This window comes from Perognathus longimembris, chromosome 17 (assembly GCF_023159225.1).
Source record: "Perognathus longimembris pacificus isolate PPM17 chromosome 17, ASM2315922v1, whole genome shotgun sequence".
Taxonomy (NCBI): domain Eukaryota; kingdom Metazoa; phylum Chordata; class Mammalia; order Rodentia; family Heteromyidae; genus Perognathus; species Perognathus longimembris.
This window is the reverse complement of record NC_063177.1, coordinates 36,801,300-36,815,100: the sequence shown is the minus strand read 5'-3', so window position 1 is coordinate 36,815,100 and position 13,801 is coordinate 36,801,300. Positions and strand designations below refer to the sequence as shown.

The 13,801-nt window shown below is 50.9% G+C and overlaps 1 protein-coding gene across 1 annotated transcript in view; it reads left to right on the top strand.

Annotated features, from left to right (window-relative positions):
• Window positions 1-13,801, top strand: part of Plxdc1 (plexin domain containing 1) — a 50,312-nt gene that overhangs the window by 18,151 nt on the left and 18,360 nt on the right. Inside the window, exons 3-7 of the mRNA XM_048366442.1 lie at window positions 6,170-6,313; window positions 6,601-6,670; window positions 7,215-7,337; window positions 7,949-8,067; window positions 10,470-10,569. Coding sequence (XP_048222399.1) covers window positions 6,170-6,313; window positions 6,601-6,670; window positions 7,215-7,337; window positions 7,949-8,067; window positions 10,470-10,569 — 556 coding nt within the window. The remainder of the gene's footprint in view (window positions 1-6,169; window positions 6,314-6,600; window positions 6,671-7,214; window positions 7,338-7,948; window positions 8,068-10,469; window positions 10,570-13,801) is intronic.

Below are 13,801 nucleotides of genomic sequence, written 5' to 3'. Positions count from 1 at the left end.
GGCTGGAAGGCCATGACCCAGCATTCACTGAGGGTCTTGGGCTGTATTATAACATGGCAGAAAAACAAAAAGCACAGAAGAACAATCAGCTGTGTGCAGAAGAAAGAAAGCACAAGGTATGGCCTTGCTTTCTAACAACCTGCTCTGTGGTAAGGAATCCAGGCCTACAGTAGCTGCATTCTCTCTCCCAATGACCTGATCACCTGACAAAAGTTCCACCACTCTCCCAACACTGTTATATGGGGAAACAAATTTCCACAGGACTTCTTTTTTTGTCAGTCCTGGGGCTTGAACTCAGGGTCTGGGCACTGTCCCTGAGCTTCTTTTGCTCAAGGCTAGCACTCCACCTCTTGAGCCACTGCACCACTTCTGGCTTTTTCCATTTATGTGGTACTGAGGAATCAAACCCAGGGCTTCATGCATGCTAGGCAAACACTCTTACCACTAAGCCACATTCCCAGCCCTCTATAGGGCTTCTCAAAAAGGCCAACCATCACATGCAGATGCTTGAGATGAGAGAAAAGAGTATGGATGGATGGATGGTGTGACTATAGCCCTTCCTGAGGGCCAACCTTGTTCTAGGGCTTTATAGCAGCTGCTCTGTGAGGCAGCTGTTCCAATAGTCTACTTCATCAGAACAGAGAGGTGAAGCCATCTACCCAAGGTCACATAGCTACTGAATGGTAGAGCTCAGACAAGAACCAGGTCTGTCTGCCTTTAGAATCTGAGCTCTTTGAGGTTCATGGTTCTCAAACTTTCTCAGCCAAAGCAGCCCTGGAGATCTTGGGGACCCCTTCAAGCCCCTCAGGGGTGCTGATGCTGCAAGCCAGCCCTGGAACACACTTGGAGGACTAGGGATTCTGCTCCTCCAGCACGTTCTCATTGGCCTTGTAAGGTTTCCAAGGAATGGGGCAGCAGAGGCTGGGGTGCCTCTGCCCCCTTCCTGCTTCCTGGCTTGGACTCAGCTGTCTGCAGTGCTATCCTGACCAGCCTGGCCAGCACACTCTCTGGTGGGGCCTGCAAGGCTCTCTTGGTTTCTTGCCAGCATCTCCACCTGCCAGTTGGCTGGCAGGTGACAGGCTGATTGTGACAGCTTAGCTGGAGTTCCTGCCCAGAAACAGCCTGAGCTCAGCCAAGGTAAATGCAGCCCTGCTGTCAGAAACCAAGGGCCTGCGGGGTCTCAGGGCATGAATAATTGAGGCAGAAGAGACATTTCCACGCAGATGTTTAGGATGGAGCTGGGGTTGTCTGGAGGAAGCAGACCTCCATAATCAAGAACTTTTCCAGGAAGGGCCAACAAAATTATCGTAATAATTCCCGCTGTGGGCCAGGCACTGGGCCATGAGCTTTCTGCTGATCTGTTTTGTCTAATCCTTTCAAGCATGCAGCAAGGAAGGTTACCGATTGTCGAGGTGGGGGGGGGGTGCGGGCGGGGCGGGGGAATGGATGACCAAGGAGGGATGCTTGATACTAACTACTGTGAAAGGGAGCCAGAGTTTAAACTTGGGTCTGGCTGACACCATAGCCCACCCTAGCCTGATCTGGGAGTGGTGGTTTTCAAATGGTGTTCCATGGAACCCGTAGGGATTCCCAGAGATGCTTCATGGCCTTCTATGGGGTGGAAGGAGATTGATAAAGAAGCAGATTGGGCCCCAGGCCCTGCTCAATCCTTCCCTGAGAGTGACTTTTCTTTGGTATGATTTATATACTGAGCTACCATGGAAGATTTGTTGGTAGAAAGGATTTCATGGACAAAAATCTTTGCAATTCACATCTTGTAGCTTCTGAAAAATGAATGTGGATTACCCAGTAGATATACCCAGTTGTCTAGATCCTGCGGATGCTCTGAAACCTTAGCCACTATTGTCACTGTTTCTGTGGTGGGTTAGCAGATTGTGAGAAATTTCTGGGACTGATTTACCACCAGGCATGGTCTCCTCCTCCTCCTCCTATTATTATTATTACTATATTATTATTGTGTGTATGATACTGGGGATGGAACTCAGGGCCTCATGTAAGCTAGGCAAGTTTGCCAGTATGGGAGCCTTGAAGTCAGGGCCTTGAGCTTTTGCTTAGTTTTTTCACCTGGGACTGGCACTCTACCCCTGGAGCTACACCTCTACTTTCAAACTTTTGCTAGTTAATTGGAGGTTCTCAGATCTCAAGTTTCTGAGTAGCTAGGATTACAGACATGAGCCACTGACACCTGGCTTCCTACCGTTTCCTTCTTTTTCTTTTAAAATAGGTTCTCAGTAAGTTGCCCAGACTGGTCTCAATCTCAAAATCCTCCTGCCTCAGCCTCCAAAGTAGCTGGGGTTATAGGTGTGACTCATCATGCATGACCCAATCTTTTAAGAGATACGCTAGTACAGATTTCAGGGATTCGCTATGGTTTGGATGTGGTTTGAACCGCCACTGTGAAGTGTGGGGAGGGTGTAGAGCTAATCCCACTATGAAAATGTAGGGCTGGGCCATGGGCCAGTGGCTCACCCCTGTAATCCTAGTTACTCAGGAGGCTGAAGATCATGGTTTGAAGCCAGCCCAGGCAAGAAAGTCTGTGAGACTCTTATCTCCTATTAATCACAGACAAAAGCTGGCAGTGATGCTGTGGCTCAAGTGATAAGAGTGCTTGCTTTGAGTAAAAGGAGCTCAGAGACAGTGCCCTGGCCTAGAGTTCAAGACCCGGCACTGGGGGGAAAAATGGGGCTGGGAGGCGACTGTGATAAGCTAATCTCATGGGTTGGAGCCCTTAGGAGTCAATCCTGGTAGCTTTAAGAGAGGAGGATGTGACCAGGGAATATGGACACACAGTCATGTACACATGAGCGTGTTCCTTGAATTGATTTTGTCATTCCTTGTGTCCCCTCAGGGCTCTGCCAGCAAGAAGGCCACTGTGAAATGTAGCCCATCAAACTTGGGCAAAACCATGGGCTAAAACAAACTTCGTGTTCAACCACCACAGCTGGCACTGGTGTATTGTTGACACAGGAATGGCCCGAGACTGTTAGAGGGGACAGCTCCTTTCTAAATCTCCTTGAGTTCAAAGGGACACAAACCTGTGTCAGCTAAGAGGTGCCATTGCAGGGCCCCTTGAGAACTCCAAGAATGAGTCCCCCCCACCCCCATCCTTGGACCTCAGCACTGGGCAGTCAAATGGGCAGCAGAGCCAGGCTGGCAGGGGCACGGTGCAGAGCCTTTGTCTCCTTGTGGTGCACAGGACTCAGAGCAGTGGGCTTGGCTCCATTCCTTCCCAGCCCCCTTGGCCCAGGCCGTTGGAGCTGAGGCAGGGAGAGATGCATCGGCGTCTGTTTGGGCGTCAGAGCTGCAGAGCATGCCTTCTGTCACATGCCACAGGAATGCTGAGAAGCAGCCGAGGACAGCCCACCCGTCCCCAGCCTCACATAGCTCTCTTCAGCACTGCCCTGCTCAGGCACCCCCGTGGGAGGGGCCTCGTGGGTTCTCGGAGCCCCTGAGAGCATCTATTCCACTCCCCCCCCACACCCTCCCGTGGCCTGCTGTTTCATAAAGTGATCCGGATCCTGCAGCCACAATGTGTGGAGGTGGCAGTAAAACAACCAGAGGAAGAGCAAAGAGCAAGCCAACCAACAGGGCGAGCAGAGAATATTCCAAGTCATCCCCCCACCCCACCCCACCCCTACCCCAGCTCCCTAGGGAAAGGCCATCCCTGCTCTTGGGGAACTTGTAGTCTTGTAGGACAAATGGACGGACAGACAGACACAGAGGAAACAGGTATAAAAGTCAAGTCAGTCGTCCTGAGTGTAAGACATGGCAGGGGGAACTCAGGATATGATTAGAGGACAGTGATCGTGGGGAGGGGTTGGGGAGACATCTCCCCTTGTAGTGACCCTCATCCTGAGGCCTGATGGGTAAGAAGTTGGAGATCTCTGAACAGGATGAGGGAAGAGATTTTTAAGGACAAGAGGCACAAAGGCCCAGAGGCAGACAAATGCTTACGTGATTTCTGGAACTTAAAGAAACACCGAGCACAGGGAGCGAGGAGGAGGTCCTGGGGAGATCCAGACCACCATGTTTGAAATGGAGGGTTGCAGGAGGCAAGGGTTAGCCACAGCCGTAGCAGTTGGTTCCAGAAGAATCTATATGGGCTTCCAAGTTGGGGTGTCCAGACTGCCCCATTGTGCATGTTGTTTAGGGCCCCCTATAGCTTCTCCCTGCTCGGAGATGGAATAAAAGCTGCTCACTTGCAAATCCCAGGAGGGCCAGCAGCTCTGCCTTTGTCCACCTATCTGCATAGATCAGTGTGCACAGGCCTTGACAGTTGTTTTGCTTATTTGTTTTTAGTTAAGGACGACTCCCTATAAGGGATGGGTAGGGGATAAAAGAAGCAGAGCTCAAGAAGGAAAAGACTGGTATCTCTCTCCTGTGGAGTGCAGGGCAGGGCAGGGCAGGGCAGGGCAGAGACTGTGGGCACCAAGCATCAGCTCAGCTGATTCAGCACCAGGGGCAGAGCCACAGAGCAATTCACCCTCCTCTGCGTGTGTGTACATGCACTGATACCAGTGCATAAACTCAGGGCCTTGTACTCTCTCTACTGACGCTCTACCACTTGAGATATGCCTCCCATTCCAGCTTTTTGCTGGTTCACTGGAGGTAAGAGTCTTGTGGATTTGTCTGGCCAGGGATTGGCTTTGAATCTCAATCCTCAGATCTCAACTGCTTCAGAGTAGCTGAGATGACACGTGTGAGCGAGCCACTGGTACTCAGCTCCTGTGTTTCTTCACTCACCTCCCCCCAGTCCCCCCCCCGACCTCCGGTCCCAAGAAAGTGTCACCTGTCAGAAATACAGAGCCTGCCTTCTGGCAGAGGAGAACAGAAGCTCCTGTCCCTGCTCCTGCTGGGTCCAGGGCGAGGGCTGGCTGGACAGCTGGCATCCTGGCAGGGAGAACATGGTTTGCTGTGTCTGCAGCTATTGCCACTGGGAAGCCTGATTAATGACCCAGGATGCCCAGGGCATCTCTGCCAAGCCAGCCTGTGGCCCTGCCTCCCTGCTGCCACCCCCAGGCCTCCAGAAAGCCTCTCCTTCTCTCTGCTGTTCTTTCTGCCAACCATGTATCCAGTCTCCTTGAAACTCTGGCCCCAGATTCTCCTCTGCGGGAGACACTGCTGAACAAACCCCAGCCCACTGTGACCCCATCATGTCTGTAAGGAAGAAAAGTATGCACGGATAGGACTTGCCGCTTCCCAGTCCCACGGCGGCTACCACATGGGCTCTGCCACGCTGCACTTGTGAGTCTCTGTGGTATGGCCTATCCAAGTATGCCCTGCCTCCTACCTCACACGAGCAAATCTCAGAGGTTGAGGGGCATCCTCCTTTTTTTTTTTTTTTGGGTCAGTCCTGGGGCTTGGACTCAGGGCCTGAGCACTGTCCCTGGCTTCTTTTTGCTCAAGGCTAGCACTCTGCCACTTGAGCCACAGCGCCACTTCTGGTTGTTTTCTGTATATGTGGTGCTGGGGAATTGAACCCAGGGCCTCATGTATATGAGGCAGGCACTCTTGCCACTAGGCCATATCCCCAGCCCCATCCTCCTTCTTTAGACTGGTGGATTTTAAGATCCATGTGTTTTTTTCTCTTAAATAAAAGGCTCCCAAGCCAGGTGCCAGTGGCTCACACCTGTAATCCTAGCTACTCAGGAGGCTGAGATCTGAGGATCATGGTTCAAAGCCAGCCTGGGCAGGAAAGTCCATGGGACTCTTATCTCCAATGAACCACCAGAAAGCCAGAAGTGGTGCTGTGGTTCCAAGTGGTAGAGTGCCAGAACTCAATGACAGCACGCCCAGGTCCTGAGTTCAAGCCTCATGCCTGACACAAAAAGAAGACAACAACGGTTCTGCATGAGGCTGTTCTATGTCTCCCTCATGGTCCAAGCTGCATCTGGTCTTGGTCATGCTTGGACACATTCAGCAGCTGCAGGATAAGCCTCCTGGTGTGTGTAGGTGTGGCAGGATGGAGGACAAGTGTAAGGGCTGTGGATGTGGTTGGGGACAGGCCAACTGTCTGAGCCCCAGGTCCAGCACCCTGGAATAAAGAGGGGTATTTTTGTATGCAGAAATTTGGGTGGGGTGCGGCAGAGGGGGCCTCCTGGCCTTGACCGTTGCCTCACACCTCTTTGGGCTGCCTCTGTGCCCACAGGAAGACAACCACAGCTACTACGTGTCCCGTGTCTATGGCCCCAATGAGCCCCGCAGCCGGGAGCTGTGGGTGGATGTGACCACAGCAAACCAGAGCCAAGTGAAGGTGCACAGGATCCTCTCCAACACCCACCGGCAGGCTTCGGTGAGTGTTCCTGTCCCGGGCAGGGTGGTCCAGGCTAGAGGCTGGACTAGCCCATCCTGTCTGGGAACAGGCATAGTGTGGCCTGAGGTCTGGAACTTGGTGGGGGCAGGGGGATTCTTGGCTAGAGTGGGGGTACTTACTAATTGTTCTAGAGGCCTTGGGACCTGCTCTGGACATGTTTTCCCCCACCCCCACCCCCTACTGTGTTCAGACAAGCAGGAAGCTCTGTGGGCAAACAGCTCTTGGCTTTCAGCTCAGCCTGGGTAACTCTTTCCTATTCCCTACAGAGAGTGGTCCTCTCCTTTGATTTCCCGTTCTATGGCCATCCTCTGCGGCAGATCACCATAGCAACAGGAGGTGAGGTAGAATTGGCAAGGAGGCAGGTTGCAGATCTCAGCCTGCACTTTAGGGGATGTTCTGGGGAGAGAGGTGGACTGGGAAGGGACCTACACTTGGTTCTTTTGGGAGCCCCATTCTCAATCAGGGAATATCTGGCCACTCCCATCACATCATCAGACCCACATGTGTCTCTCTGGGCCAGCCTGGCCAGTGTGGACACCCCATGGTTCCTGCATTTCTCTAAAAGAGGGGGTGACAGAGGGGTAGCATTGGGAATTTGAGATCCCATCCATATCAGGGTTCATGTTTGATTCCCATGTCCCACTTTCCCAAGGCTGGGGGAGGTGGGAGTTACCTCCTCTTCCCACCCCTCCCTCTATAGTCTGTGCCTTCCTAGAGGCACCAGAACCTTCTTGAATCTAGGGCCCTTTAAGTACATATACATCAGACTCAGAGCCCAGAAGCAGGTGGGGTTGGGGGATAAGGGAACCCTTGAGGAAAAGCCTAGAAGCCATCCCTAGAGGCCACGTGTAGTCACTGCTCTGAACATCTCTCACCCTAGGCTTCATCTTCATGGGCGACGTGATCCATCGAATGCTCACAGCTACTCAGTACGTGGCTCCCTTGATGGCCAACTTCAACCCCGGCTACTCTGACAACTCCACAGTCACATACTTTGACAATGGTGAGACCATGCTTCGGTGTGAAAGTTAACCCAGCACAGGGGATCCGTGGTCTGATCCCTTAATCGGTACCCAAGGCCCAGGGAAGGCAAAGGACTTGCACACAGCCACTTATGAGTAAGATGGGGATGGCATGTCCTGCTGCCTAGCAGAGTCTAATGAGACATGAAATGGAAACTGTTACTGCACAGTTCTCCTTGTTTGTCCTCCTTTTTATCTCTAGTGGGGGTCAGGGGATACAAGGAGGAAGGGCAGAACAAGAGATAAGAGCTGGGCACCTGTGGCTCACACCTGTAATCTTAGAGACTCAGGAGAGTGCTAGCCTTGAGCACAAAGGCTCAGGGACAGTGCCCAGGCCCTGAGGTCAAGCCCCAGGACCAGTAAGAAAGAGAGGGGTGTGGGGGGTGTATGGGATCTTGGTGCAGAAGCAGGCTCTTCTGGCTCTGGGTCCAGGCAGTGTCTTCAAGCTGCACAGCAACTGCAGTCTCAAATTTGCAAACGACTTCCATCATCCAGAATAGACCTGACCCAGAGCCAGTCCTCTCTGGCTGCCATTTTTGCAGGGTCCTGCTCCCTGCTCTACCTCCCCGCCCCTCTCTGCTTTTCTCCTCAGGGACTGTCTTTGTGGTTCAGTGGGACCGTGTCTACCTGCAAGGCCGGGAGGACAAGGGCAGCTTCACATTCCAGGTGGCTCTGCACCGCGGTGGCCGCATTGTCTTTGGCTACAAAGAGGTGAGGGGGGCTGGCTGCAGAGATAATTGAGCCTTAGAGTTTTTCCTTTAGTCAGCAAATACTTATATAGAGAATCCGCAATGTGAGGGCATAGGACTTGGTGTGAAGACAACCGCAGGCCCTACCTGTAGGCCCTGTTCTTGGAGAGTCATAAGTCTAGAGGACAGTAATTACAGGGGCAGACAGAGACAAATGCTCCCAAGTAGAGGTACCTGGTGGTAGCAGAGCCTGTTGTAGGACTCCTTATCAGAGGCCAGGAGTTTTATCTGAGGAAAAGAATTGAAAGCGGAGCCAAGCACCTGTGACTCATACCTGTAATCCCAACTACTTAGGAGGCTGAAATCTAGATCACAGTTTGAAGCCAGCTCAGGGCAGACAAATCTGAAGGACTCTTATCTCCAGTTGGCCATCAAAAAGCCAGAATAGGGGCAGGAGTTTGGCCTAGAAGTGGAGTGCTTGCCTAGCAGGCATAAAGCCCCGAGTTCGACTCCTTGGTACCACATACACAGAAAAAGCCAGAAGTGGCACTGTGGCTCAAGTGGTAGAGCGCTAGCCTTGAGCAAAAAGAGCTCAAGGACAGTGCCCAGGTCCTAAGTTCAAGCCCCAGGACTGGCCAAAAAAAAAAAAAAAAAAAGCCAGAGTAGATGTGGCTCAGGTGGTAGTATAGCAGCAGTGTGTAAATGAAAAGGCCAAGCCAGAACACAAGTCCCATTACACACACACACACACACACACACACACACACACACACACCTCCCCAAACCAAAAACAAACATAGCTAGACACTGATGGCTCCCACCTAATAATCCTAGCTACTCAGGAAGCTGAGATCCAAAGATTGCAATTCAAGGGCTGAGAATATGGCCTAGTGGCAAGAGTGCTTGCCTCGTATATGTGAAGCCCTGGGTTCGATTCCCCAGTACCACATATATAGAAAACGGCTAGAAGTGGCGCTGTGGCTCAAGTGGCAGAGTGCTAGCCTTGAGCAGAAAGAAGCCAGGGACAGTGCTCAGGCCCTGAGTCCAAGCTCCAGGACTGGCCAAAAACAAACAAATAAAACACAAAAAACAGAACCAAAGATTGCAATTCAAAACCAACTTGGGCAGGAAAGTCAGTGAGATTTGTATCTCCAATTAACCACCCCCCCAAAGCCATAAATGGACTTTGGCTCAAGTGGTTAGAGTGAGCAAAAAGCTCTGGGACAGGGCATAGGCCCTGAGCTCCAGCCTCAGGACTAGCACGAAATGAAATAATTTTTTTTTAAAATGAGATCTACAGAATGACTAAGTCAAGAAAGCAAAGAGGAAAATAAGTATTTCCAGGAGAGAGAACAGTGCATACAAAGTCCAGTGACAGGATGGAGTGTGGCTAGTTTAAATCACTGGAGGAAGAATGGCTGGAGAGATGGGGTGGGGCAGGAGGACGCCAGAGACAGGCAGGTGTGCCTTTGAAAAAGGCCACTCTAGCTCTTCCTGTAAGCGACCTGGGGTGACCTGTGAAAGTGGTTTGCTACTCTCTTGACCCAGAAAACACCACAAAATCATGCAAGTCAAGGAGTTCAAATCTTCGTGTTCACTTTAAGACCAGAGAAACAGCCCCGGCCATCAAGGGTATGCACATCTGAAAAGTTACCAAGTATCTGAAAGAAGCAGTGTGTGCCATTCTGGTGTTACAATGGTGGAGTTGGCAGGTGTGTCCAGGCCAAACAGTGGGGCTGGATACAGGGTTGGTGGCCCCAAAAAGAGTGCTGAATTTCTGCTGCACATGCTTAAGAATGCAGAGAGTCGTGCTGAACTGAAGGGTTCAGACGTAGACGCCTTGGTCATAGAACACATCCACGTGAACAAAGTACCCAAGATGAGTCGATTAACCGGTACATGAGTTCCCCTGCTACATAGAGATGGTCCTCACTGAAAAGAGCAAATTGTTCCTAAACCAGAAGAGGAAGTTGTGGAGAAGAAACTGAAAAAAAAAACCAAAAAACTTATGGCACGGGAATAAACTGAGCATAAATAAATGCAAATAAATGAAAATGGCCACTCTGGCTTCAGAGCAGAGAACAGATGGTTTAGGGCTAGAAAATTATTTAGAGGAAAGATGAGGCAGCTTAAGCAAAGACAGACTTGAGAGCCGTTGGGCTAATAAAAGGATTTGGAGATGTATGCAATGAGAGAAAAGAGAGGAAAGAAAGGAAGAGGTCAAGAATGACTGGGTTTCTAGTCTGCATGGAGGTACAGTTCACTGAGTTGAAAATGTGGGGAAGGAGGTGTGGGGAAGGCTTGGACCTGGGAAAGAATGTACTCCTCCATAGCTAAGCAGGGCACATGGAACTGGTGCTCCAAGGGGAAGGTAGGCTGGCCGCAGAGGCTGCTGGGTGCACGGAGCCTCTTCTCCTGTTGTAGATCCCCATGGCTGTCCTGGAAATCAGCTCTTCCCAGCACCCTGTGAAAGCAGGCCTGTCAGACGCCTTCATGATTCTCAACCCATCTCCAGATGTGCCAGGTGAGTGTGCAAGGGGAAGACCCAGTTCCACCAGAGCCCAGGAGAGTGAGGACGGCAGTGGGCTGGGGAGGGGGGCTGAGGGAGGAAGTGGGCTAGGAGCATCCAGTTTCCTTTTGATCACTGAAGCACCATTTTCCCCAGTGTGTTCAGTGGGAAGCACTGGACTGGTTTTAGGGGAAAGGCAGCTGGAGTCCTTGCACTCGGCACTTGGTCTATTTAGAAAAGTTCCAGACAGACGCTGGTGGCTCACATCTGTAATCCTAGCTACTCAGGAGACTGAGATCTGGGCATCACAGTTCAAAGCCTGCCTGGGCTTTGAATCGGTAAGATTTTTATCTCTAATTAATCACCAGAAAACTGGAAGTGGCGCTGTGGCTCAAGTGGTAGAGCGCTAGCCTTGAGCTGAAGACCTCAGGGACAGCGTCCAGGTCCAGAGTTCAAGCCTCATGATTGACAAAACAAGAGAAAAAAAAAAACTTCCAAAGGTGTCAGGTGAGGGATAATAATGTGTCTTCCAAAATGTAAACATAGTGGCCCTCACCCAGGCTGTCAGGAGACTTACAGTCTAGCCTCAGCCGTGCCATGAACTCTGTCCTGCAGTAAATCAGTCTCAGTGGCTGCTATAAAGTGGTGGAGTAGCTGGAGGTAGTAGCTGGAGATACTTCTTCCTCTAAAGTCCTCCTCCTGCATTGATGACTTAGGAACCCCAAGTCTTTCCTTCTTTTGCTTTAGAACCCCACCTCATGCCCCCCAGTGTTTGAGCCTCCCCTCTGGGAAGGTTGCCAGCATGCCACCTGTGGCTTCCCATCTCTGTGGAGCTGGATGTGCAAAAATTCCATCAGGTGATCTAGGGGACATCACTCAGGACTGAGAAAAAGCCCTTGTCTGCTTGTCTCCCTCGTACTTGTGCCCGGCTGGGTTGGGGACATTCTGAACTCCTCCCTAGCCATGCCAGGCATGATGGGGACAAGCATGAGAGTCCCTAAGACTCCTTCTGAGGGGCAGGTACCATTCTGTGCAATATAGGACTAAGGAAAATGTCATATTTATCTAGGATCCAAAGTCTAAGTCCTGTGCATCAGACCAGTTGAGATGCAATGGGGCAGATAGCCCCATCCTGGGGACAGTCCTCCTACAGTGTTTCTATCCAGAGGACAGAAGTACTGCTGAGTCCACCTGCTGACAAAGGTCTGTGCCTAATGGCAGACACTACCTTGTGGCTTCCTGCCTCTAGTCCTCTTAACCTCCATAACCTCCACTTCTGTAAGATCAGAGGTGTTCCTCTCTGGCTCGTCAGTGCTTTCCAGGATCCAGACAAAATCTTTATGTGGTGTTCGAGACCCTTCACACTTCACAGCATCTAAATCCTGCCTTTACATCAAGTGCCAGTGGCTCACACTTATAATCCCAGCTATTCAGGAGTGCAGTTGAAAGCCAGTTGAGGCAGAAAAATCTGTGAGACTCTATCTGAATGCCAGCAGAGAGAGAGAGAGAGAGAGAGAGAGAGAGAGAGAGAGAGAGAGAGAGAGAGGAGAGAGAAAAGAGAGCTTGAGACCCTGAATTCAAGTCCAGTACCGACACAATTAAACAACAACAACAAAACCAAAACCCTTCCTTCAGCAGCCTGTCTGCCTGTACAAGTCCTGGTGTAGGTATCCCTCTGTTCTCCCAACCTGCCAAGGGCTGACCATATCCTGGTGACATAGTTCCCTGATGGAAATCCCTCTCCTCTCCCATTCCTCTTTGTTTCCTGTTTAACCACTGAGATTGATTGGGCAGGCTCAGAGCTCTATATCATGGGGCTGGGAATGGGGCTCAGTGGTAGAGTATTTGCATAGCATGCATGAAGCCCTGGGTTCAATTCCTCAATACCACATCAACAGAAAAAGCCATAAATGGTGCTGCGGCTCAAGTGGTGGTGTGCTAGCCTTGAGCAAAAAGCTCAGGGACAGTACCCAGGCCCTGAGGTCAAGCCCCAGGACCAGGGCTCAAACTCAAACTGTGTATCAACCAGTGCAAAATTATTTCCTCTTCTCTCCCCCTAGCATGGTGCTGGCATCTCCTACCCTCAGCTGCCTCTACCCCAGTGGAGTTGGGAATCCCCTGGGGGTTCTTTGGGTCCTGAATGTTAGTACAAGGATCTGGATCCAATCATAGAGTTCAGGATGCTACCAAAAGGAACAGCAGAGACCCATCCTCTGCTTCCTTCTGACTCAGTGTAAAAACAAGAGCCTGGAACCACTTGAGTTTGGGAGGGATGTGTGTGTGTGCGTGCATGTGTGTGTGTGCGCATGCGTGTGCGCGCACATGCGCGTGAATGCCAGTCCTGGGGCTTGAACTCAGAAGGTCTGGGCACTATCCCTGAGCTTTTTGCGTTCAAGGCTAGCACTCTACCACTTGAGCCACAGTGCCACTTCGGGCTTTTTGAGTAGTTTATTGTGATAAGAGTCTCATAGATTTTCCTGCCCAGCTAGGATTTCAGGTGTGAGCCAACAGTGCCCAGCAAGGGAGTATTTTGGAAACTATGCTTTTGTGTCAGAAGTTTTAGCTTGGACAACTAGGCCAGGGAACGGCAGAGATCTGGGAACTTTGACATTGTAAATGGAATAAATAATACCATACATGTAATTCATGCATTTTTGTGGGATAGAATCTCCCGCCTTTACTAGGTTTTAAAATGGCATCACACTGTGTATGCAAGACCTGGGGGTTAATCTCTAGGATAGGAAAAATAAAATAGGAGAAAATGGGCTGTGACTTGCTTACAGGAGGGGTCAGAGTCCTCTAGTCTGATATTCTTCTACCCAGCAAGCAGAGAATTTGTTTGGATTAAGCTGAGTTGCAAATACCAGTCAACCCCAAATAACCATGACTTAAATGAGAAGCTCAGAGAGAAGACCCTCTTATCACCAAGGAGATACACGGAACCCAGAACTAGGTATCCTCTGTACCCTTGTATCCAAGTGGGACTCCTCCCTACCTGAGGAGACGTGAGAAGTAGAGTTTGGTTCCTCACAACTGGTGAAGATACTCTCCTAGCCAGAGAATCCTTTGGGGGGGGCAGGGGGGGAGGCTCTGTCTTCTCCCAGGCTCCTCCCACCTCCTCCTCTCACACTTCATGGGTTGAGGGAAGAGGAGCTGAAAACAATCAGGTTTTCTTAAGCATTGCCTTATGGAAACTGTTATGATGCATGCTTTGAGCGGTGTGCAGAGAAAGCCACGCACAGTTAGC